Below are 26,129 nucleotides of genomic sequence, written 5' to 3'. Positions count from 1 at the left end.
CTTTTCACCCAGAGAGTGGTGGGTGTCTGGAATTCACTGTCCAGATCGGTGGTGGAGGCAGAAACTCTCAATTTTTTTGAAAGGTACCTGGACATGCACCTGAAGTGCTTTAACCTGTAAGGCAATGGACCAGGTGCTATAAGGTGGAATTAATTGGGCGGCTAGTTTTTTATTTGGCTGTCACGAACATGATGGGCTGAATGGCCTCCTTCTGTGCTGTAATTTTTCTATGGTTCTATCTTATCAGGCCATTCCTGGATCACTTGCTGAGATAACATCTGTAGCTCCTCATCTTTGCTGGTCTCATCTCTAATTTGATTAAGCTTTGGTAGTGTTACATTCACTCAGTGATGAATCTTTATACCTAGCTCTTCCATCTCATGTTTCTCCTGTGGTGACAACCGAGATAGAATGTCTGCCAGCACCATTTCTCTTCCTGGCTTATATTTCAGAGTGAAATTGTAACTCTGAAGCCTCAAGAGTAACCTCTGCAGTCTTGCTGGTGCTTTACGTAGATTTTTCTTGTAGATCTGCTCCAGTGGACGATGATCACTCTCCACTATGAACTTTCTCCCGTAGAGATATGTGTGGAACTTCTCACATCCATACACGACTGCCAGATGTTCTCTTTCTATGTTGGCATATCTTGTCTCAGCTGATGTTAGAGCTTTGGATGCAAATGCTATTGGCTTTCCCTCTTGTACCAGGGCTGCTCCCCGTCCTTTTGTGGAAGCATCTACTTGCAGAGTGACAGGTTTCTTTCTGTCGTAATATGACAGGCTTGTCTCCTTGCATACTACCCTTTTGAGTTTGGTGAAACTCCTGTCATGTGACTCTGACCACCAGTACTGTCCATCTTCTTTCATCAGCTCCTGCAGGTTTGCTGTGTGTTCCGACATGTACGGAATAAAGGAGCTCATGTATCAAACCAAGGAAACTTCTCAACTCTCTCTTATCTCTTGGGGCTTCTATCCGAGAGATGTCTGAGATTCTTTCAGGGCTCAGCTTGACTCCATCAGGGATGTACATCATTCCGAAGAACTGGCATTCTGTCACTTTCACAATGCATTTGTCTGCGTTTAGCTTTATCCCAGCTTTCCTGGTTCTGTCCATAGCTTCATGTAGATGGTTGTCATGATCCTTTCCATCTACACCATATATCTGGATATCATCAGCTATGCCAACTGCTCCTTTGCATCTCCTGTATGTCTCATCACTTTCTGTTGGAACACATCCTGGCTCACTTTGAGGCCAAAAGGTAGACACAGGAATTTGTACCGTCCAAAGGGTGTGTTGAATTTTGTCAACGGTGAAGATTGTGCACCTAGCTTCACATTCCAGTAGCCATTTCTAGCATCAAGCTTGCTGAAAACTTTTGCCCCTGCCAGTGCTGGTGTGATTTCTTCCAGTGTGGGAATAGGGTAGTGATCCCTCTTTATTGCTTGTTTAAGATCTACTGGGCCTAGTTCTATAGGCCTCCAAATAATGAGAGAGAGAGAGGAACAAATCTGCAGGGAAATCACAGAAATGTGCCAGAACTATAGAGTGGTGTTACTAGGGGACTTTAATTACCCAAATATCGATTGGGACAATGTTAGAATCAAGGGACTGGAGGGGGAGGATTTTCTGAAATGTGTTCAGAGGAACTTCCTTGACCAGTATGTTCTCAGTCCAACTCGAAAGGATGCATTGCTGGATCTGGTACTGGGGAATGAGGTGGGCCAAGTCTGTGGGGGAGCACTTGGGTAAGAGTGATCATCGTATCATAAGGTTCAGATTAGTAATGAAGAAGAGCAAGGAACAATCTAAAGTAGAACTTCTCAATTGGAAGAGGGTTAACTCCAATGGGATGAGAAGGCCAGGGTAAAATGGAACCAAAGATTGACAGGAAAAACTGTAACGGAAAAATGAGTGATCTTTAAGGAGGAGACGTTTCAGGTACAGGCTAGGTACATTCCAACAAGGGTTAACGTAAGGGAAACAAAGCCAGGGGTCCTTGGCTGACAAGGGAGAGGGAATATGATGAAACAAAACAGAGGGTGGATGATGCATGTCAGGTGAATTTTTCAAACGAGAACCAGGCCAAATACAATAAATTGTGAGAGGAAGTAAAGAGGAAAATAAGACTGGGAAAGAGAGAATATGAGAATAGAATGGCAGTTAACCTAAAAGGGAACCCAAAAAGCTTCTACCGGTGTATAAATAGTAAGCGGGTAGTAAGAGGTGGAGTGGGGCCTATTAGGGACAAAGGGTGATATAAGCTTAGAGGTGTAGAGCAAGGCTAGAATACTTAATGAGTACTTTGTGTCAGCATTTACTAAGGAAGAGGAATCTGACACAATATCAGTAGAAGTGGGGATAGTAGAGATAATGGATAGAGTGAAAATTGATAGGCAGTATGTACTGGAAAGGCTGGCTATGCTTAAAGTGGATCAGTCACCTGTTCCAGATGGCTTGCATCCCAATTTACTAAAGGAAGTGGGGCTAGAGATAGTGGAAGGGCTTGTCATAATCTTCCAATATTCCCTAGATACAGGGGAGGTACCAGAGGATTGGAGAGTGGTTGTTCACGAAAGGGTGTAAGGACATTCCTAGCAACTACAGGCCAGTTAGGTTAACATCAGTGATGGGTAAGGTTTTCAAAACAATGATCATGGAAAAAATCAACAGGCACTTGGGGAGAGGTTTGAGTTAATTAAGGAGAGCCAGCATGGATTTGTAAAAGGCAGATTGAAGTGATTTATGACTTTAACCCCTTATAGGGACTAAACCAAATCAGGCATACATCCCTATGAATCTCCCTTAATTAAGTTCAAACAAGACAAATTCTTACAGACACTTATTTGGGTCCAAAGAATTGAACTAGTTTTCCCCCAGAGAAAGAAAACTAACAGAGAATATTACCATATTCGGATGGCCTATTTTTTTAACAATTATGGCTAAATCATAAATATCCCAGATATAAGGGTCTGGGAAACTCTCTTCAATACATATCTCTCCACTTAAAGAGACACAGGGTGGTGGGGGGGGGGGGGGGGGGTTCTTGTAGTTGTATGCAGAATGCGACATGAGATGATTTATTAACTTTTAGATATTTATTAAAGAATTTAACATGCAATACACTTTTAACTGGATAAGTATATCACAATGTCAAATATTACTAAGAGATGTAACACATAATCTTATTTCTAACATAGAATCCAAAAGTTTAACCTTGCTAATGTTACAGCAAAATTATCACAGAAAATCCAGAATATCCATCAAAATTTAAAGTAAACTTTTACCTTAAATTCCCTGAGTAAGCCATAGGGCGAGAAGTATTGATGAGGATACAACACTTCTAATTTTTACTTCAGAACCTCTCATGTTTATACTGTTTCTAAGGTGTCATCTGACCTTTTAACAGATTGGTGTTACCTTTCTGTGTGTGTTTTTCCTGCTGTCGAAATCCATATATGGGAATATTATTAACTAACATCTCCACTTAATGTTTTGCTAGAATTCTCCTGCTCTTGGAGTTGTGAGCATTTATCTGGTCAAAATGTTTATAATTGTATTTACTTGACCTCTTGTCCCTGTAAGTACTTTTCCATTTATTGTTTTATTATCTACAATTGTGTTCTTATGGTACCTTGTGACAACCTTTTGAGTAGATCTGTCTACTTCACCAACCAACACTATCAATTAAGTTTATTGGTACCTCTTACTGATGTCACGCAGGATATTTCAATGTGTGTTTATCCTCCAAGGCCCTGGCAACAGAAACACTGAAATGAATTTTCCCTGAAATTTTTAACTCTACCTTCTTAAAGGGGATTGTCAGTGAGTCTTGAAAACTGACCGTTTACTCAATCTTTAATTCTAAAAGGTATAATATATTAACTATATCTACATTCTACCTAATTAAGCCTATTGTACCTATATTCCATCACAAGATCATGCTTGACTAATTGATTTTTTGATGAAATAACAGAGAAGGTTAATGACGGGAATGTAGTGGATATTGTTTCTGTGGATTTTAATAAAGTGTTTGACAAAGTATCACACAAAAGGCTGTTCAACAAAACTGAGGCTCATGGAATGGGAAGGTCAGCGTCAGTTTGGATAAAAAGTTGGCTTAAGGACAGAAAATAGCGAGTCGCGGTAAATGGTTGCTTTTCAGACTGGAGCATGATACAGTGGTGTTCCTCAAGGGTCATTGCTTTTTTTGATATAAATGAATGACTTGGATATTGGAATACAAAGTAAAATTTGAAAATTTGCTCATGATACCAAACCTGGAGGTGTGGCAAACAGTGAAGATGATACAAATCGACTACAACAGGACATAGGCTAGCAGAATAGGCAGACATGTGGCAGATGGAATTTAATACAGAGAGTTGTGAGGTGATACATTTTGGCCGAAGGGATAGGGAGAGGCAATATAGTCTAAATGGCACAGTTCTAAAGAATGGACAGGGACAGAGGATGTGGGGGTTCAAGGGCATCGATCATTGAAGGTGGCAGGACATATTGAGAGAGTGGTTAGTAAAGCATATGGTATCTTGGGCTTCATAAATAGAGGCATAAAATACAAAATCAGGGAGGTTATGCTGACCTTTATAAAACTCTATATAGGCCACAGCTGAAGTATTGCGTCCAGTTCTGGTCACCAAACTTTAGGAAGGATGTGAGGTTCCTTGAGAGGATGCAGAGGAGATTTTCCAGAATGGTTCCAGGGATGAGGGATTTTAGCTACAAAGTTAGGTTGGAGAAGCTGGGGTTGTTCTCCTTGGAGCAAAGGAGATTGAGGGGAGATTTGATCAAAGTGTTCAAGATTATGGCAGGTTTAGATATGTTACACAAGGAAAAACTGTTCCCATTAGCTGATGGTACAAGGACTGGGGGGCACAGATGTAAGATTTAGGGCAAGAGATGCAGGGGGGTGTGAGGAAGAACTTTTTTACGCAGTGAGTGGCAATGACCTGGAACTCACTGCCTACGTGGGTGGAGGAAGTAGGGACCGATGAATGATTTCAAAAGGAAATCGAATGAGCACTTGAGGGAAATAAATTTTCAGGGCTTCAAGGATAGAATCGGCGAGTGGGACTGACTGGATTGCTCTGCAGAGAATCAGCATGGACTCAATGGGCCAAATGGCCTTCTTCTGTGCCGCCAAGACTCTATGACTCTGACAATCTTCAGTCGTTCAGAGTGAGCACTCCCTGAAGGAAATGTCCAGTTTCAATTCTTTGCGGAAGTTTGTGTTCAATCCTCTGCCAGAAATTGCAATGTGGAGATCTCGTCACGCTCCTCAGTGTCACTCACTATGCCAGTGTCTAGTAGCAGAATCCCAACTTGTGGCGCGCTGGAGGAATGCTACCCCACAGCATAATAATGGGCCTGGGGCTCTCGCCTTCCCCCAGCCCTCTCTGACAAACAGGGTGAGTCCCAGACTTCAATGACTTCATTTGTAGGGGAATCCTAAACTAGGGACCTTAAATGTAAGATAGTCACTAACAATCCAATAGGGAATTCAGGAGAAACCTCTTCATCCAGATAGCGGTGTGAATGTGGAACTCGCTACCATAGGGATTGGTTGAGGTGAATAATATAGATACATTTAAGAGAAAGATGGATAAACATATGAGGGAGAAAGGAATAGAAGGATATGTTGATAGGGTGAGATGAAGTGGGGCAGGAGGAGCTTCATGTGGATCATAAACACTGGCACAGACCCGATGGGCCGAATGGCCTGTTTTTGCACTGTAAATACTTTGCCATAGTTTATAATTCTTTCTATCAGTTGTTGTCAAGTGAGATTGGACATTTCCCAACAGGTAAAGTAAAATAATCTACAAGCCGAATCGTTCCAATTTAACAGATTATTTGACTTCAACTATTGCTTTGCTGAAAAATTTGTCTTCTTTCAGAAGTCCAACTTTAGTGAAGAATGTGATTACAGGACTTGGATACGCAGGAGCAGTTAACTCGAGCTATCAGGTGAGTGCTGTTACTCCAGCTTTTTTGGACATCGTTTGAATAAATTCTGGATGCGTGGATGGAAAAGCACAAATAAACTCAGATCTCCTGCCATCCTGCTGAGGCCTACGTACACTGTTAACCATAGTCACAGATCTAGCTTGAGATGTAGCTCAAACTTGTGGTTCAACCCTTCACCATTTCAGCTAATGTTGCTTTTTAATAATAATGATTTCCCCCTCTACAGCTTCCTTCCTCCTCTCCTGGATATCACAGGCAGGATTTTACTCTCTTACACCTCATAAACAGGCACAGGTGAGATGTAACAGAGCAGGAAGGTAGGCAGAGTTCAGTCTCGACCCCGATTCCCATCCATTTTATCTGTATTTTGAGGAGTTTGTGGCAGAAGGTTTTGTCCAAAATGGCCAGGAAGTGACATCATTTTTTTATTCATTCATGGGTTGTGGGCATGGCTGGCCAGGCCAGCATTTATTGCCCATCCCTAATTGTCCTTGAGAAGGTGGTGGTGAGCTGCCTTCTTGGACCACTGCAGTCATTTGGGGTAGGTACACCCACAGTGCTGTTAGGAAGGGAGTTCCAGGATTTTGACCCAGTGACAGTGAAGGAACGGCGATATAGTTCCAAGTCAGGATGGTGTGTGACTTGGAGGGGAACTTGTAGGTGGTGGTGTTCTCATGCATCTGCTGCCCTTGTCCTTCTAGGTGGTAGAGGTTGCGGGTTTGGAAGGTGCTCTCAAAGGAGCCTTGGTGCGCTGCTGCAGTGCATCTTGTAGATGGTTCACACTGCTGCCACTGTGCATCGGTGGTGGAGGGAATGAATGTTTGTGGATGGGGTGCCAATCAAGCGGGGCTGCTTTTTGCTGGATGATGTCGTGCTTCCTGAGTGTTGTTGGAGCTGCACCCATCCAGGCAAGTGGAGAGTATTCCATCACACCCCTGACTTGTGCCTTGTAGATGGTGGACAGGCTTTGGGGAGTCAGGAGGTGAGTTACTCGCTGCAGGATTCCTAGCCTCTGACCTGCTCTTGTAACCATGGTATTTATATGGCTACTGCAGTTCAGTTTCTGGTCAATGTTAGCCCCGAGGATGTTGATCTCCAGCATCTACTTTGGTTTCAGTAAGTTGAGGTGGTGACTACACACAGTCTCACACATATACACACACACACACACAGACAGTCACACACACACACACACAGACAGTCACACACACACACACACACACACACACACAGACAGTCACACACACACACACACACACACACACACACACACAGTCTCACACACAGACTTAAAATTACAGAAGTTGAAAAAGCAAGCACCCCAAAATCAGGTCCAGTTAAAATCTTTGATTTAAACATTCCACAGTCACAAGGACTGTCTCGGTTTGTGGAATTAATTCTGGGTATCTGACGCCATCCTCGAAGTATTCGACATGTTTTATAAAGCAAAACCTGAGCTGGATTTACAGTGAGAGAGGGACACCAACTGGCAGCTCTGTGTATCTCAGCCAGACTGCAATATTGGAGGGAGCCTGGCATCGGAGAGGGACTGAGTGCAGCTCGGGAGGAAGTGAGGGAAGGAGTATTAACCTCACGGCTCCTGGAATAGAGGGGAGAGAATAAATTATAAACTGGCATTCCTGTTTCTATTTGCATTTCAGTGGCATTTTTATGTGAATGTGTATATGTGAGTGTGTGTTTGCAAGTGTGTATATGTGAGTGTGTGTGTATATGTGAGTGTGTGTATATGTGAGTGTGTGTATATGTGAGTGTGCATATGTGACTGTGTGTATGAGCATGTGTAGGTGCACATATGGACAGAAGCAGGCCAAGCTGTGATTCCCCTCACAGCCGAATACCTGTGGGCACATGCACTTTGTCTGGATTTAAATGGTGCGATTGAACTCCAGAGAATGTCACCTGTTCAGGAGAGAAACAACACAGCATGTTATACATACAGGTATATCCAGTAATTCATTAGAATTCTCATCCTTGTTTTTAAATTGTTTTTTATTCATTCATGGGATGTGGGCATCACTGGCCAGACCAGCATTTATTGCCCATCCGTAATTGCCCTTGAGAAGGTGGTGTTGAGCTGCCTTCTTGAACCGCTGCAGTCCATGTGGGGTAGGTACACCCACAGTGCTGTTAGGAAGGGAGTTCAAGGATTTTGACCCAGCGACAGTGAAGGAACGGCGCTATAGTTCCAAGTCAAGCTGGTGTGTGACTTGGACGGGAACTTGCAGGTGGTGATGTTCCCATGCATCTGCTGCCCTTGTCCTTCTAGTTGGTAGAGGTTGTGGGATTGGAAGGTGCTGTCTAAGGAACCTTGGTGCATTGCTGCTGTGCATCTTGTAGATGGTACACACTGCTGCCACTGTGTGTCAGTGGTGGAGGGAGTGAATGTTTATAGATGGGGTGTCAATCAAGTGGGCTGCTTTGTCCTGGATGGTGTCGAGCTTCTTGAGTGTTGTTGGAGCTGCACCCATCCAGGCAAGTGGAGAGTATTCCATCACACTCCTGACTTGTGCCTTGTAGATGGTGGACAGGCTTTGGGGAGTCAGGAGGTGAGTTACTTGTCGCAGGATTCCTAGCCTCTGACCTGCTCTTGTAGCCACGGTATTTATATGGCTACTCCAGTTCAGTTTTTGGTCAATGGTAGCTCCTAGGATGTTGATAGTGGGGGATTCAGTGATGGTAATGCCATTGAATGTCAAGGGGAGATGGTTAGATTCTCTCTTGTTGGAGATGGTCATTGCCTGGCACTTGTGTGGCGCGAATGTTACTTGCCACTTATCAGCCCAAGCCTGGATATTGTCCAAGTCTTTCTGCATTTCTACACGGACTGCTTCAGTATCTGAGGAGTCACGAACGGTGCTGAACATTGTGCAATCATCAGTGAACATCCCACTTCTGTCCTTATGATTGAAGGAAGGTGATGAAGCAGCTGAAGATGGTTGGGCCTAGGACACTACCCTGAGGAACTCCTGCAGTGATGTCCTGGAGCTCAGATGATTGACCTGCAACAGCCACAACCATCTTCCTTTGCACTAGGTATAACCCCAACCAGCGGATGGTTTTACCCCTGATTCCCATTGACCTCAGTTTTGCTCGGGCTTCTTGATGTCATACTTGGTCAAATGCTGCCTTGATGTCAAGGGCAGTCACTCTCACCTCACCTCTTGAGTTCAGCTCTTTTGTCAATGTTTGAACCAAGGCTGTAATGAGGTCAGGAGCTGAGTGGCCCTGGCGGAACCCAAACTGAGAGTCACTGAGCAGGTTATTGCTAAGCAAGTGCCACTTGATGGCACTGTTGATGACACCTTCCATCACTTTACTAATGATTGAAAGTAGGCTGATGGGGCGGTAATTGGCTGGGTTGGACTTGTCCTGCTTTTTGTGTACAGGACATACCTGGGCAAATTTCCACATTGCCGGGTAGACGCCAGTATTGTACCTCTACTGGAACAGCTTGGCTAGGGACGCGGCAAGTTCAAGAGCACAGGTCTTCAGTACTGTTGATGGAATATTGTCAGGGCCGATAGGCTTTGCCATATCCAGTGCCTTCAGCCGTTTCTTGATGTCACGCGGAGTGAATCGAATTGGCTAAGTTCTGGCATCTGTGATGCTGGGGACTTCAGGAAGAGGCCGAGATGGATCATCAACTCGGCACTTCTGGCTCTCCATGGTCTCACCTTCCCCTATCTCTATAGCCCCCTCGAGCCCTGCAACCCTCCGAGATCGCCATGCTCCTCCAATTCTGGCCTCTTGCCCATCACCCGATTCCCATGGCTCCACTATTGGTGGCCGTGCCTTCAGTTGCCTGGGCCCAAAGCTCGGAATTCCCTCTCTAAACCTCTCCGCCTCTCTTTCTTTCTTTAAGGCACTCCTTAAAAAATTACCTCTTTGACCAAGCTTTTGGTCATCTGTCCTAATACCTCCTTATGTGGCATCGAGTCAAATTTTGTCTGTTAATTGCTCCTGTAAAGTGCCTTGGGCTGTTTTTACTATGGTAAAGCTGCTGTATAAATACAAGTTGTTATACAGCCTGGGTGTGCATAGCAAGCTTTATGTTCCTCACTCCTTTCTTCATGTGTGTGCGTGGACAGTGAGGATATTAGGTCATGGAAGGCATCACAAGTGAATCTGATCTTGGCTTCCCACATTTATCCACACACATGATCTTTGCAGCCGGGGCTGACCAGGATTACATCTCCAGACTGACGTTCTTCCACAGGGATGCTGCTAGATATGGACAAAGTGAATTGTTACTGAGCCCGCCTCACTAAGACAGCAGTCACAATCCAATATGGCCATGATGAGAGACTCCGCATCAATAAAGGGGGAACATATTAACAACTATGCTTTGGGGACTGAGGAAATAGTTCCTGAAGTTGGACTGGAGAAAGTTGTTAAAGGGACAAGTTTCAAACGGGCAGTAGAGGAATTATAGAGTCAGTTTATACTAGAGGATAGTAATGGTATAGAGGAAAGCAATGAGGTTAACAAACAACAACTTGCATTTATATAGCAACGTTAAAATAGTAAACCATCCCAAGGCCCTTTGCAGGAGCGTTGGCACCAAGTCACATAAGGAGATATTAGGAAATAAAACAATGTATGAGAGAGAAGTTTCATCAAGACTGATTAATGGGAGGCAGACAGGAAGATAGTGATAGGGTAAAGTCTTCAAACCTGGTTAGATAGAGAAGATCGACAATATGACAGAAATAAAGGGAACATAAGCTACAATCGAAATAGTTTCTATAAAGAGAGAGTTGAGGATATATTGCAGTCTTTGTAGCTCTTGGGAAGCTGGCTAATATCAGGTATCCAGGTCCAAGGGAGGGGCCACTGACGCTTTCCGAAGACCGAGCAGTGAATTTCCAGGAAATGAGGAATTTTCAAGGCAGTAGGAATTTCTGATGAGGAAGTGATTTAAACATTGAGGCACTGAAGGAAGATCAGACCCCAGTGTCCGGTGAGTCACCTCCAATAGAAATTGCTCATGAAATTGGGGAAAATATTAGAGGGATCGTTAGGGAATCATTAAAATCAGGTGTTGTACTAAAGGGTTAGAGAGAAGGGAAAATAACTACCGTAAAACAAAGGACAAATGGACTGTCCTGGAAATTAAACTGATGAAGCTGACCAATGGGTAGGTGAAGTATTAGAGAGAATCCTGAACGAGGGAATCGGAAACACCTGGAGAACGACGGAGTCATCAGAGGGAATCAGCCTGAATCTATGGTGTCAGCCATGGCTCAGTGTTCGCACTCTCGATCCTGAGTCAGAAAGTTGTGGTTTCAAGTCTTGCTCCTGAGACTTGAGCCGATAATCCAGGCTGACATTCCCAGTGCAGTACTGAGGGAACGCTGCACTATCAGAGGGTCAGTACTGAGGAAGTACCGCACTGTCGGAGGGTCAGTACTGAGGGAGTGCTGCACTGTCGGAGGGTCAGTACTGAGGGAGTGCTGCACTGTCAGAGGGTCAGTACTGAGGGAACGCTGCACTATCAGAGGGTCAGTACTGAGGGAACGCTGCACTATCAGAGGGTCAGTACTGAGGAAGTACCGCACTGTCGGAGGGTCAGTACTGAGGGAGTGCTGCACTATCAGAGGGTCAGTACTGAGGAAGTACCGCACTGTCGGAGGGTCAGTACTGAGGGAACGCTGCACTGTCGGAGGGTCAGTACTGAGGAAGTGCCGCACTGTCGGAGGGTCAGTACTGAGGGAGTGCCGCACTGTCGGAGGGTCAGTACTGAGGGAGTGCCGCACTGTCGGAGGGTCAGTACTGAGGGAACACTGCACTATCAGAGGGTCAGTACTGAGGAAGTGCCGCACTGTCGGAGGGTCAGTACTGAGGGAGTGCCGCACTGTCGGAGGGTCAGTACTGAGGGAGTGCCGCACTGTCGGAGGGTCAGTACTGAGGGAGTGCCGCACTGTCGGAGGGTCAGTACTGAGGGAATGCCGCACTACTGTTCAGACGTAAAAGTTTTCACAGCCACTATTTGAAGAAGAACGAGGCAGTTGTCCTGAGATAATATTTGTCCATCAACCTACAGCTGTAAACAGGTGATCTGGTCATTTATTAAATCCTGTTTGTGGGATCTTGCTATGCACAAATTGTCTGCTGTGTTTCCTACATTACAACAATGACTACACTTCAGAAAAAAATCATTGACTAAAGCACTTTGGGATTTCCTGAGGTAAGGGATGTTGTTATAGAAATGTGAGGGGGGTGGGGTTTATGTGGTCGACAGGGGTCTCGGCCACTGGCTGAAGAGCTGATGAGAGCTTCGTTTCACATCCTATGGGGAAGTCTCGCCCCATCACATGCCAATTAGATACTAAGTGGACAGCGGCGGGGCCTTCCCCAGGATTAAGGGCCCCCATGACAGAAGTCCCGCCTACTGAGAGCTGTCAGCCAATCAGAGGCTGGCAGCTCTTTCATTGAGTAGCGCCACTGTGGAGGCAGTGGCTGTTGCTGGTACTGGATCCACCTGAGACACTGGACCCGGGTCACAGGTGAGTCAGTGCGGGAGGGGTTTTTTGGGGTGGGGGGCATGGGAGAGGGTTATGTCGAAGGGTCGGCAACAAGGGCAGGGGGGGGGGCTCTCAGCAGGCATCCCCCTTCCTGATGCTGGGTCCCTCGATCAGGCACTAAGTGCCTTTTAAGGAAGGACCCCTCTCCCCCCAACAACCGGAGCCGGCAAGCAACCCACAATTGGCTTGCTTGGGGTGCTCACTCTGTGGTGACAGGCTAACCTGCTGCTGGGATAATACAGGCAGAGGTGGGATGAGGCCCTTAATTAAACATTAATTGCCTCAGTTGGTGACGTGGTGGGAAGGCTGTCCATGGGCCTTCCCGCCACGGACTTAGTTGGGGTGGAGGTGGGGTCCCCCCCCCCCCGGCTACCATCCCACCATCCAAACACTGTGGGGGAGAGCATAAAACTCCACCCCCCCCCACCCCCACCCCACCGCTAGTGTTTCTTTCCGTATGGGGACAGATCATACTAGACTAGCCCGTGATAATTTTTTGATAAGTGAACGATTTTTCCAGACATTGTTTATCCAGATTCCCGCCAGACTGCGAACACAGATAAAACTCTCAAAATGTGCCAGTGGCACCGAGGTGCAGAGAGACACTGCAGCAACAAGGGGACCCAGCCCAGACTGCTTTGCGATTGCCCACAATTTCTGATGAGTGCCCCCATGCAGAGCACACGTCTCTGGTGTGATTGAACTTGGCTCAGAGGCAAGAGTGAGGCTGACTGAGCCAAGCTAGCACTTGTTAGCACAAAAGAGAGAACCAAAAGGAAGTCCTTACTGTATGAGACAGTGCCTGTCGTTAACTACACAATAACCCAATTACATCCCAGCTGGGACTAGGGGAAATGAAAATCATTTAGTAATTCAAAATTTTAAAATAAACAGGGAGTGTTATGGCAGTTACCGAACATGAATGACGGAGAAGTTGTTTCTAGGGCTATGGAGAAAGAGCAGGGGGAGTGGGATTAATTAGATGGCTCTATCAAAGAGCCAGCACAGGCTCGAGGGGCTGAATGGCCTCCTTCAGTGCTGAATCATTCCATGATCAGGAGGAGTTCTCTTAATATTTCGTGCAGCTCAGACGCATGACAGAGAAACCAGATGATCAGGAACTGAAGCATAGATTATCTCTTGAGAGAACCTAAGTGAGAAAGTGGAGATGCAATTTACATACTCTCTCTGGCCACCAGTACGTGTGTGTAAATCAGCATTAGCAAAGACCTTTCAATTCAAAGTGAAGTGTCAGGAAAAGGATGGGCAAGTAAGTTTTTGTTGGCTCTGTGCAGCAGAGGGCAATACAGCAAGCTGTAGATAAAGCAGCAACACAGGAAACAGAGGCTGCAAATCATATCCTACTCATGCCTTCAAATTCAGCTCAATCCTCTCTCACATATGGACTGTCATTAGTAACACGTCAGTTTATTTCACGAGATCAGATGATTGTTGTTAATGTTGTATTTGTGCAATAATGTAGACTTACAGCTTTAGTATCATGTCATTCTTTTATAGTTTGTGCTTTTTAAGATCACTTTGATCTTTGAGTTGCGTGGAAAGCAGTGTTTGGAGGTTGGGAAAGAGAGAGAGAGGTAGAGAGAGCAAGAGAATGACAAAGAGTGTGAGAGAGAGAGAGAGAGCCAGAACAAGACCGAGACAGACAGACAGCGAAGGAGAGATAGACAAAGATGCAGAAAGACAGAGAGACAGACTGAGAAACAGAGATAGAGAGATAGACAGAGATGCATAAGGGAGACAAAAAGAGAGAGATAAAAACACAAAAGGAAAGAGATAGAAAGACAGATAGAGAGAGTAGACAGAACAAGAAAGAGACAAACACAGAGAGACATAGAGAGGAAATAGAGAGAGAAATTAACAAACAGGGAATGGAGACAGACGGAGAGAAAGAGGGAATGAGAAACAGGGGAAAAGATTGAGTGAGAGACAGATGCAGACTGAGGGTTATTAACTCCTATTGCTAAAGCTTCTACACTCACTAAAATAATCCAGCTGAATTTTAAAAGTTCAGATATTTTTCAGTCTCTCGGGTCTCAAAGCTGATACTTTCCAGTGTTTTCTCATTGTAGGTGGAAAATCAAGGAAATTCACAGTACCCCTGCAAGTCTGTAGCCAAACACACTTCATGATAAATGATCTCTAGATTTGTTTCCTGGGATCAAACAGTTAAACTGTAACCCACTGCTGTTACCCCACAGGGAGCAGTCTACCAACTAAAGATTAATCTTCTATATAAAAAATGAAAGTTTCATGATTGTAAGTTCAGGGATAACTTCGAAATTGGGTTTTCCCCTTAGAACTTGTTTCCCTTTAAGTGAATTAGATATCAGGGTGAGTTCCAATCAGTGCTGTTAACCAGGTTTTTGGCCCGTGTTAAAATAATGATCCAATAATTCAAACAACAATTTTTAACCTCAGTGCCTTGTTTAATATTTTGGGGAAGAAATGTTTGGACTATCACAAGCTAACTAGAGTAAATTTAACAGACTCAAAATAACTGGCTCAATATCCTATCAAATGATAATCTGGTACAAGAGTGGACACAAGATAAAGGTTGATGCCCCAATGTGTTCTTGTGTACTACTGTAATACCAAGTATTGCCACTAGAAGGTGCCAGAATGTCCACATACCATAACTACTCAAATATAGGCTGCACTTTTTTAAACACAAAGGATGTGGCCTCTAGGCAAGTTAATACCAATTATTTTATTTCCTGGGAAGAGCTCAAGTTTGGGATGTGGCCTGTAATAAGGGGCTGTTCAACATTAGTACGTACAGCAGCACAACGCCAGTCTTTAAGACCTCCTTTGATGGTGTCCCCTTCTCTCAACAACACTTTGCACTTTCATAGAATCTTTAACAAATCAGGCTCTTAACAAGAGCATCAAAAAAAATTGACGCCGAGCCACAGAAGGAGATATCAGGACAGGTGACCAAAAGATTGGTGAAAGAGTTAGTTTATAAGGAGCGTCTTAAAGGAGGAAAGTGAGGTAAAGAGGCGGAGAGGTTTAGGGAGGGAATTCCAGAGCTTAGGGTCCAGGCAGCTGAAGCGACAGCCACCAATAGTGGAGCAATTAATATTGTGTCATGCAGACCTGCAACTGCCAAGATTGAGGCATATTAATTTTGTCATATGAAGATTGATTTCAAACTGTTGCTGGAGTGAAGAAATGACTTGTTTGAAGATCACAAGACACTGGGCTGGAAGGTCATTTGCATACTAAGAGACGCTGCTTGTGGAGACAAATGACTATTCCCTGCTCCAATTAACCCAAATGGATTTTGATCACCAGACATTGAAGGTGTAAGGAAGCGCATTCCAGGCCCTGCTAAGATGATACAATCCACAGAGCCAGAACTGGTTAAGCCAGCTGGTCACATGACTAACTGACTGGTCCAGGTTTTTTCGAACTAGCCACAGGACAGTTTGAATTCAGAAGGTAGCGTGAAACTGAGGCTGGAACAAGCAAGTCTCTCTCTCGCTCTCTCTCTCTCTCTCTCTCTCTCTCTCACTTTCTCCCAAGCTACCAGACCCACGGAAGACATGTAAACCTCAAGAGAGGAAAGACTCCTACATCGGAACAAGTTGAAGCGTGAACTGGGCCCCAATAAATTGCAAGACTTACCCGCAACCAAAGACTCCACATTGAACTAAAGGACTCTAACTACCAGATACGGCCTCAAACTTTTCCCCTTTATTCCTCTGCTTTTTCTGTCTCTATCTGCATGTGTGTTTATTGAGTATGCATGCTAGCGTGGTCACGTTGCATATTAGTAGTCGTTAACTGGATTAGAGTTTAAGATTAATAAACTTCTACCTTTCTTCTTTAAATCTAAGGAAACCTGTTTGATTTCTTTGCCTTACAATTGGAACAGTGAACAAGGATTCACTGAGGGGAAGCTAAAAACACGGTGTTTAAAAATTAAACCCTGTTACAGTTAAGCCAGGCAAAGGCTGAGAAGGAACACCCTAGACCCCTTCTCACCTGGTTGTAACAATTGGGAATGGACAGATGTCATAATTGGAGGAGTGTAGAGATCCCAAAGGTTTTAGGAGAGCAGAGATTACAGAAATAGGGAGCAGCAAGGCCATGAATGGAATTGAAAACAAGGATGAAGATTTTAAAATTGCCAGACAGGATCCAATGTAGGTCAGCGAGCACAGTGAGATGGGTGAACAGGACTTAGTGTGAGTTAGGATACAGGCAGCAGAGGGCTGGATGGGCTCAAGTTTATGGAGGATGGAAAATGGGAGAATAGTCAAGTCTGGAGGTAGCAAAAGCATGGCTGAGGGTTGAAGTGGCAGATGAACTGATGGAGAAAAAAGAACAACAAAGAACAAGGAACAGTACAGCACAGGAACAGGCCATTCGGCCCTCCAAGCCTGCGCCGATCTTGATGCCTGCCTAAACTAACACCTTCTGCACTTCCGGGGCCCATATCCCTCTATTCCCATTCTATTCATGTATTTGTCAAGATGTCTCTTAAACGTCGCTATCGTATCTGCTTCCACCACCTCCCCTGGCAGCAAGTTCCAGGCACTCACCACCCTCTGTGTAAAAATCTTGCCTCGCACATCCCCTATTTATTTTTTTGGGTGGCTTCACCATTCATGAGGAAACTGATGCTATGATTTTGGATGATGTTGCCAAGGGGCAGCAGGTAGATGAGAAATAGGAGGGGGCCAAGGATAGATGCTGCAGATGGGCTGGGGTGTGGAGCTCCTGGCCTATCTAGCCCCCGTCTCACCCAAGTAGCTACACTTCATGTGTGAGGCAGTACAATGAGGCCATTGGGTCTTTAAGTGTAACGATAGGACGTTGAACAAGAATCCAGTCTGTTCTCCTCCATAGCAGGAGGAGTTACTGGATAATGATCAGGAGCAGGAACACTGGCTGATTCTTATTTTCCTCCGCCATTAGCCTAGGCCCCAGGCATACTGATGCCAACAATAGCACACCTCGGCTGAGAGCAGCTACCTGAGCCGAGTCCACGGGCTTCGGGACCCCTAGGTCAGGATCAAATGGGGGTCCCAAGCACGCACTTGCCGGCAGCAAGACCGGGGGAGCAATCTTCTCAAAGGCAGCCTCCTTATTGGCCACCTCTGAGCTCGCCATCCTGCTAAAGGTGGCTCCCGAACCAATCAGAGGGCTGGCAGCTGTGTAGATCTGGCAGCCCCACTGGGAAAGGTGGGCCCTTTGGAGGCAATTCGAGGACCACAAGGATGCCTTAACATGGAGGCTTCCTCGTTGGCCCGCACATCAAACATCAACTAACCGGCATCTAGACCAATAGGTGAATTGGGCTGGAAAGTATAAACCCTTGCATTGAATCAGTCTGGACCGCAACTGTGTCCTTTCATTTATGCAGCCTCCCTCTTTGTGACATGGAGCCTCCAGCTCCAATAGCGCTCCCGGCATGCTGTGGAGAGGCGGCCTCCATTGAGCTGGCAGCCTCCGCACATGGCGGGGGTGGGGGCTACACCACTGCCAGAAAAATGGTGGAGAGGACATAAAATTGCCCCTAATAACAATGTTATTTGGCTGCTGGACTCTGTGGAGCAGACACCAATCCGCCTCCCAGGCTGCCCCAGGACCCCTGGTGGTGGGAATGCATTGGGGAGCCATCCCCACGTGGCCACCCCCCCCTTATTTTCCCAGCCCCCCCCAACCCGCCCTCGCCTCCAAACCTGCCACCACTGCTGGGTCCTTCATCTCCAGATCCCTGTATATCCTTCAGTGCAGTATTTTGACTCTCCCAAATTCTTTACGTAGAATTGCATAGAATGTTCAACACAGAAACAGACCATTCGGCCCAGCTGGTCCATACTGGTGTTTCTGCTCCACACAAGCCTCCTCCCACTCTACTTCATCTCCCCCTATCAGCATATCCTTCTATCCCTTTCACCCTTATATATCCACACTATTCACTTCAACCACTCACTGTGGTAGTGAGTTCCACATTCTCACCACTCTCTGGGTAAAGAAGTATAAGTGACCTTCAAGTACGTTAACTGGTATCAAACCTTCTCCCCTCTTCTCCAGGCAGCTTTGGCTGAAAGCAACATGCAGCTGCTCAATAGCCCGACCTTGATGAACCCGTCAGCCAGTGGCCTGATGCACGTTGGTCACGATGATGTCAGCAGCACCGTGGAGCAAGTGAACAGCAATGGGAGCAGCAGTCCAGGGCTGTCCCCTCAACAGCACGGGTACGAAGCAACTCCAGGGCCTGGGGACTGGGCTTGCAGTTATGGTGAGAGACCAGGGGAGGGGTCTTACAGGTTAGACACAACAACAACAAGTTGCATTTATTTGGTGCCTTTAATATGGTGAAACTTCCCAAGGTGCTTCACTGGAATGTAAATCAGACACACAGATACATAAGGAAATATTAGGAGAGGGTAACCAAAAGTTTAGTTAAGGTAGGTTTTAAGAAGTGTCTTAAAGGAGGAAAGAGAGGTGGAGAGGTTTACGGAGGGAATTCCAGAGCTTAGGGCCCAGGCAGATGAAGAAACGGCCACCAATGGTGGAACCATTAAAATTGGGGATGTGCAAGAGGTCAGAATTGGAGGAGCACAGAGATCTCGGAGGGTTGTAGGGATGGAAGATGTTACAGAGATAGGGATGGGCGAGGCCAGGGACAGATTTGAAAACAAGGATGAGAATTCTAAAGTCAAGGCTTTGTTGGACCAGGAGCAAATACAGGTTAGCAAACTCAGTGCGTGAGGGGTGAACAAACGCCTTTGACCTCAGGGCATAGGTGTACATCCAGCCTAGATCACTGAGAGTCCCTTCCATCTGCTGGCTTAAGTCTAAGAGTTTGGGCCGTCTTAGTCCACAGCTCAAAACTGCCTCTAATTCAGCACCAATTGGGAAGGTTACTCAGACCATCCTAAGGATAGTGTGCAGAATGGAAAAATTGCCCCACTGGGGCAGTAGTCGATCCTCTTTTGAGGTTTGCCAAAGTAGTGGGAGCTTTGCTCTGTGTCTAGCATTGCTGTACCTCAACTGGCAACACTCTGAGGTTGATTTGGATTGAGTATAGTAGTAAACAAACCTGATAGAGACTTGCCTAATTCCCTTTGAGAATGGTGTATTTATACAGAACTTTCACAAAGGAGATTAGTAGATGATAGGGGAGAATGTATATGTGGTGTGGAAGGAACTGTGCCTCCATGCTCTGTATTGTTCACAGTTGTGTGAGAGACACCGTTTGAGTCATCATATCACCTGTGTTTCACTCTGTAAGGTGATTATATTTTTCTTTGTAAGGTGTGAATGTAAGTTATTGATTAGACAAACTGTGTACATGGGCTGAGACAACAAGCACATGTGTCCTTTGCCCACCTGAGGGATATTTATTTGTCCACAATGCACTGGGTATTCCGACTTCAGAGCAATGAGTTTGAGTTTCATGTTTCCAGAGGTGAAAGTGCAGCACTCCAACAGCCAATCCACATCATTAGCTTTAAGAATACCTATGTATCTACATCAGAGAGTTTGTTTTTAAAGTATTTTACTCCACTGTCCTCCTGAAGATACTGTCACATGCTGAGGAATGTCTCCACTACTAGAGAGACCAACCCTCATCCATAGCTCAACACGTCACCCAATTCACTGTTCTTCATGCGTGAGTCTAAATACTGAGTATTGGCAGACCCTGTCCTCATGCAGTATCCCACAAATGCATTTTTGAGACAAGGCAATGAGGAATGGGATTCCTGTCAGTTGCCTCTGCTTCCTACTCTGAGATTCCTATGGTCCAGACTGCTGATTTGGCTGAGGTCAGCTAGCTCAGAACAAACCATTGATTGAATTTGAGTCCTTCCATCTTCTTATGACTCTGTGATACAATGACCCATTGCTGCAACTGAATCACTCCATAATCTAGCTGTAAAGTTAAAGGAAAACATGTTAATGAGCGTGAAAAAAGTGGAAGTATTTTCCAGTCTGTTGTTAAATACCAATATACTTATCAATCTCTACATAGGCACCAAGTGCACATCAAGGAGGAGCCTGCAGAGTTGGAGGAGGACGACCCATCTGTCTCAATCATTGCAACGGCCAATGTGAATTCGGAAATGCAGGATGGTAGAGAGATGGAGGAGGAGCTAACAGCAGAGGAATTGGAATAAAATGGAACTCGAGCACTTCAAGTTATTAAAAAACAAACAAAAAAAACAGGGTCAGACCTCATACCTGCATATCCATCACAACAACATCTGCTGGGCCCGAGTCACCTGGACTGAGTGATCAAAGCAAGGAGCAAATTCCTCAACACCAACAGATACTCGAAGACTCCAATGGCAGCTTTGATTGTTCACTAATAGTGGAGCCTTGGAACACAAAGCATTTTTTTGGGTATAGATTGAATGGCTCCAACTCATCAAAGTGAAACTGGTGACCATTTTATTACCTTTCTTCCCAAATGTTTTGTCGCAAACACAGAGATGGTTATTAGTCTTCTGAACTGCCAGGTAGTCACACAGACCTGCAATGTGAATAAATTGCTTATTAACCATTAGGGCCCCAAACAGACTTTTTCAACCTGCTTTAAAGGTACCTCAATTTGAATTTTTTCTATCCAATGCTGTAGATAGCTCAACAGGCACGTTGTATTTAAGCAGAGGGCAACTGTGGAGCTGTTTGTCAGGTATCAAAACCCGCTCACTCGTGTTGACATCTGAGGAGATCCAAATGAAAGATCTATCCGGGACAGTGTTAACTTGTCTTTAAACTCCCATTGCTATTTTAGCTTTTGTGTTTATATCTTGGACAGGGGAATGGGATGGGGTGGGGGGGGGGGGGTGGGGAGGGGAAAGGGTCAACCCTTTAAATCCTTTAAATCTTTCTCACTTAAGCATTGTATTGTAAATGACTGAAGATTAGATACTGTTGACGGAAACCTAATCAAAGGTACAACTACAGAGAAAATGATTAGACAGCCAAGTAGTCAGGTGTTGACTTCATTTTACTAGCACCAGGTTTTAAAGCTAAGCACAGAATTTTTCTATAAAGTTAGCCCGTAAAGGGTTTAAGGACAGTAGATTAATAAACTTTTTAAAAAATGTGAAGCTTTGAATGATAGGGAAAATATTTCTTGTGTTGGTTCTGTTTGAGCTGCATTGATAGTCCATTGCTAGTCCTTCCATCCAAACTGACTGAGATTCTGCTTTGTGCCAGAAGAATTTTTTCTCTGCCTGGCTTGGAGGGCGAGAATCCAGGATCACTTTTCAGTAACTCCTGGCATTGTCACTCACTGTGGAGACTCACCTGCAATGGATGGACATTGAAAGGAAGTGCCAGCAAGCAAACAGCTCCTGTGGACTACTGGGAGGGAAGGGGAGAGGGCAGGAGAGGAGAGGACAGGAGGAAGGAAGCAGGGGGCAAAGGCTGGAGGGGAGAGGGCAGGAGGGGTGAAGGAGGGCAAGAGGGCATGAGGGGAGGGGAGAGGGGGAGGAAGAGGACAGGAAGGGAAAGGGCGGGAGGTACGGTGTGGGGGTGCGGTGGTATGGGGGGTGGGGGCGTGAGTGGGAGGAGGGAAGGGTAACCAAGACCAGGTTTTTTTTTGTGACAGCTTTTCAAAGCAGCCTCAACAAACCCAGCACGGAGAGAGAGAGCGAGAGAGACAGACAGAGAGAGTGACAGAGAGAGACAGACAGACAGACAGAGAGAGACAGACAGACAGAGTGAGAATCCCTGTGAAAGGACTTTAGCAAAACCAAATCAAAGACTTTGAGTTTCCTACAGAACCATGGCAATAGTGACCAAGGTGCAGTATTCACTCATCCTTTTCATTGCTTTGAAATTATGTTCTTTTTTAATTAATGCAATGTGCAGTGCAATTTGTTACCAAAAAGAAATTTGATATATTTACAGTATTTCTCTGTGGCTTGATGCCGTTCAAACAATGGGCAATGATGTCATCTCTGCAAGGTATGTTTATGAAGAAGTCCAGGTTATGATTAGGAATAGCTGGCGCTACGAGGAAAATAAAATATTTCTCCGCCAAAATTACAGCACAAAAGGTTGTCACTGTTTCTGGGCCTACAACACAATGAGGCAGTAAAAGGGGTGGGAGTAAGGGCAGGGGGTAAGGGCTCTGGGCAGGGGGTAAGGGCTCTGGGCAGGGGGTAAGGACTCTGGGCAGGGATTGAACTCTGCTATGGAGTTCCCTCCAATAGAAAAAAACTGCAGTGGAGGTATATAAAACTGATCCACTTGCTCACGAAGATTAAGTCCACTTGTTTCTTTGAAATAATCTGCCCATGCATAAGATCAAAATTCCTGTTTTCAACTGCTACAGTTTTTGTGTAACTAAACCCAAAACTGAACTGTCCAGTTCAAAACTGGATAGAATTCCATCAATTCACATGGAGCAGTAGAATTTTCATTTAAAATGAATGTAACTGAGGCTCTTCGTTGTAACCCAAATGACTTGCTTGATTGGTCCAAACCAGGGTATACCTGGTCAGGATGATATGATTTATCTCTAACTCCTGGTGCTAACCATCATGAATGATGATGACCCACTGCACTTATAGGCTACAAATCATAACCCGTGGGTCCTCATCGCTGACTATCAGGGTGGTCCTCATAACACAGCCCACCTCAGCCTCACCTGGGAGTTTCAGCTCTGCATTGTCTCTGGCCTATCTCACAGGGGGTATTGCCAGAATTGACATTAGACATTGTTCTCTCCATTGAGTGAGAGGAAGAAGTAGAATGATATTGGGAAGCAGAATTATTTGTACGGATATTGAAAGGGACCAATGCTAGAGTTTTATTTTCCTGGTCTAGCAGCGAATGTGAAAGCAGAGTCTCTGGGTGTGAGCACTGCGGGAGATGGCTATCATTCCACAGGGAGAAATCTTGTAGCATTCCTGGGAAGGTAACTCGAGCAAAAAACTGGTTGCGGTTCCAACTCTTAATGAAAAGTTATCTAACAGTCTAGTTTTCCTGAATATTCACAGTTAATGTTCAGATAATTCAGCCTAACACCTCTCTGTGTCTTAAATTCCTTTAAGGAAGAAACTAAAGGGATAGGGGAGAGAAACAATAACAAAATATCAAAGGAAGAGAGAGAGAGAATGAGAGAGGGGAGTCACTGGTTGTCAATAGACTGATTTACAGAAGAATTGATTTTGCCAGTTTTTTAAGTTGATAGATCAGTGAGGATAGTCCTGGTCACTGAACATAGTGAGAGCCTAAATATGTTTACTTTCAGTGCATTTTTGCTGTTGTTCTCTCCCCACTCCCACCTCCAGATGTTTGTTATGGCCAAAAGCTACCAATTAGCTCACTGACTCATCCCGGTGATCAGCCAATGGCACATATACAGGAACTTACCTCAACATTAGTCAACTAGTGCTTTGCACTCCCCATCTTACCAACTCAACCATTAAGAACAGGTCACTACACTCTGACTTCACACAAACGGATTCAGGGAATGCAGTGAACAGCAAACTTGCCGACTGAATGCCACAGATTCATGTTCAACGTGTAAGTTGAGAGCACAGCCCTTCTTCGAGATATCAACTTCCCTCGTGGAATGTGGAATGGCCAGAGGCTTCACGTGGAGCTCTTGATGAGGTGTTGTATTTCGTAACAGGTCTTGCTTACTGCTGTAGTACCTCGGATGTTGCTATAGGATCCATGCTGGGGGTTTGGTGGTGGGGTAGAATGGGAGGGAAAAGTACAACAAAATATTTAGTGATCTGGTATGGCAGAGGTGTCTTAAGTGATCCATCTCTCTTGGGTGGTGTAGGTTACATGGAGCCTTGGGAGGTTTCCTAGAGTCTAATCCTCAGCTCCTATTGGTTCCCAGGTATCTCACATTGCTGATACTAACTGTTTGTGACATTCTGAGTTATCTACCAGTAGAGGTACAGTGCGAAGAACAATGTTTCCAAACCTCCAGGCCCCAGAAAATCCAAACAGTAATAAGAAACATGAACATAAAGAGGACTCAGTTACGAGGACTTGGAGGCCAGATTGTCAGGATTCAAGTCTACATGTGACCCATGGATCACCAATTGGAGATCCCCAGTTGTACGGGATCCAATAAAACTCTGGACGTACAAGCTATAAATCTTGTGAGTCTTTTTCCTTAGGTGGAGGCAGTTAACGATTAATTGTCTCAATGACATTTTGAAACAAGGAGGGAAAGATTGAAATATTATGAGGCATTAGAGTTTCCATGACAACACCATTACTATTGCCGAGTAAAAAAGGTCATTTATATCATTGAAAGTGGAATCATGAATAATGTAATGACCACTAATTAATTATCAAACCTGATATATTACACATCACAAACCTTCATAATCCAGAAAACCATAACTGATTATAACTAACCCAGCACGCGTGTCGAAATATCCTGATTTTTTGTGTAATAATTAATATTTTTTTAAATAATGTTGCAGAATTTTAGGAATCCCAAGCACATGATGTTTTGTTTGGTGTTACCTTGTTTTGAGAATTCTAAGATTCTCTTTGTTGTCCTTTAATATCCAGAGACTTTGTAGGTTTTAGCCTAATTCAGCAGGCAGGAAACCCACAAGATCAAGCAGAAAACCAGTTTTACAACCTGCGTAATTTTACAGACTGTACTTCAATGAAATTCAGGATCAATTCCAAGGTCAGGTTTGAATGGTTTTGCATTAGTTCAAGGATCTCAGCATTGATTCTTGGAACGGCACCTACTGTCTGCACAGCTCAGGTAGTGGGATCTTCCCAGGTCCCCACAGCATAAAAGGGTGAATTCAGTCATTCCCCTATCCCGGCTATGAGTCAAACTTTAAGGGAGTACAGGTGGAGAAGCAGCATTGAAGTGTTCTGGATTTATGTCCAACCAATGACCCCTTGGATCAACTCCCCTTTGGGTGCGTGGAATTGCTGAATTTACCCTGTGTTGGAAAACAGGAACAGGAGTAAGCCATTCAGCTCATCAAACCTGTTCTGCCATTTGCTGCTTAATTCCAGGTTTCAAGTTTTGCTTGAAGATGGGTGTCAGTCCCTGCGTGGGCAATAAACATGTCTAAACACCGGGTGCAGGGGTACATGGGGAGGGGGCTTAATTTTAACTTAGCAGGGATCAGATTGGCATCCCATGATATACACAGCCTGTTTATATATTCTATTGAAGCCAGCATAAATTAAAATCGGGCGGAGAGTAAAACAAGAGGGCGATCTTCGGTCAGTTTCCAGTTGAGTGTGTTAAGTAAAATTTACTCAGCTTGTTCCCCATGTCCATTGCCAAACTGAGTGAATAAGTTGTAAACTACTAAATTTGAATCTTTTCCATTTTAAAAATTTTATTTTGCAATTGACCAAAGATAATTATTTTATTTTAATTTTTAAAAGTGTCCGCCAAACTAGGTCCTCCAGTGAATATAGTGTAGGGGCTGATCATTAGACACAGGCCTCAGGGAAACCAAAGCTCATGTATTTGTTAAGCTTGTGACCGGGTAGCTGAAGTGAATAGCAATTTCTCAAACCCTGGCTATCACCATACTTCCGTTTACAGTTACTAAACACAAAAAATAAATGGCTACAGAGCTAAGAAGGGCAACTATAAAA

General features: G+C 44.8%; 1 protein-coding gene across 8 annotated transcripts in view; it reads left to right on the top strand.

The window, feature by feature from the left end:
* foxp4 (forkhead box P4) overlaps window positions 1–21,332 on the top strand; it is a 500,447-nt gene extending 479,115 nt beyond the window's left edge. For 6 of the 8 annotated variants that reach the window (XM_068057550.1, XM_068057552.1, XM_068057549.1 and 3 more), the window contains 3 exons: window positions 5,913–5,982; window positions 18,594–18,757; window positions 20,539–21,332. In XM_068057550.1, the coding sequence (XP_067913651.1) occupies window positions 5,913–5,982; window positions 18,594–18,757; window positions 20,539–20,683 (379 nt within the window). In that variant the 3' untranslated portion in view covers window positions 20,684–21,332. Of the gene's footprint in view, window positions 1–5,912; window positions 5,983–18,593; window positions 18,802–20,538 lie in introns of all 8 variants that reach the window. The other 2 variants (XM_068057554.1, XM_068057556.1) reach the window with 2 other exon arrangements.
* The last annotated feature ends 4,797 nt before the right edge of the window (window positions 21,333–26,129 follow it).

Source organism: Heterodontus francisci, chromosome 25 (assembly GCF_036365525.1).
Source record: "Heterodontus francisci isolate sHetFra1 chromosome 25, sHetFra1.hap1, whole genome shotgun sequence".
NCBI classification, from domain to species: domain Eukaryota; kingdom Metazoa; phylum Chordata; class Chondrichthyes; order Heterodontiformes; family Heterodontidae; genus Heterodontus; species Heterodontus francisci.
Note: the sequence above shows the minus strand (reverse complement) of the source record. Positions and strands in the feature narration are given on the sequence as shown.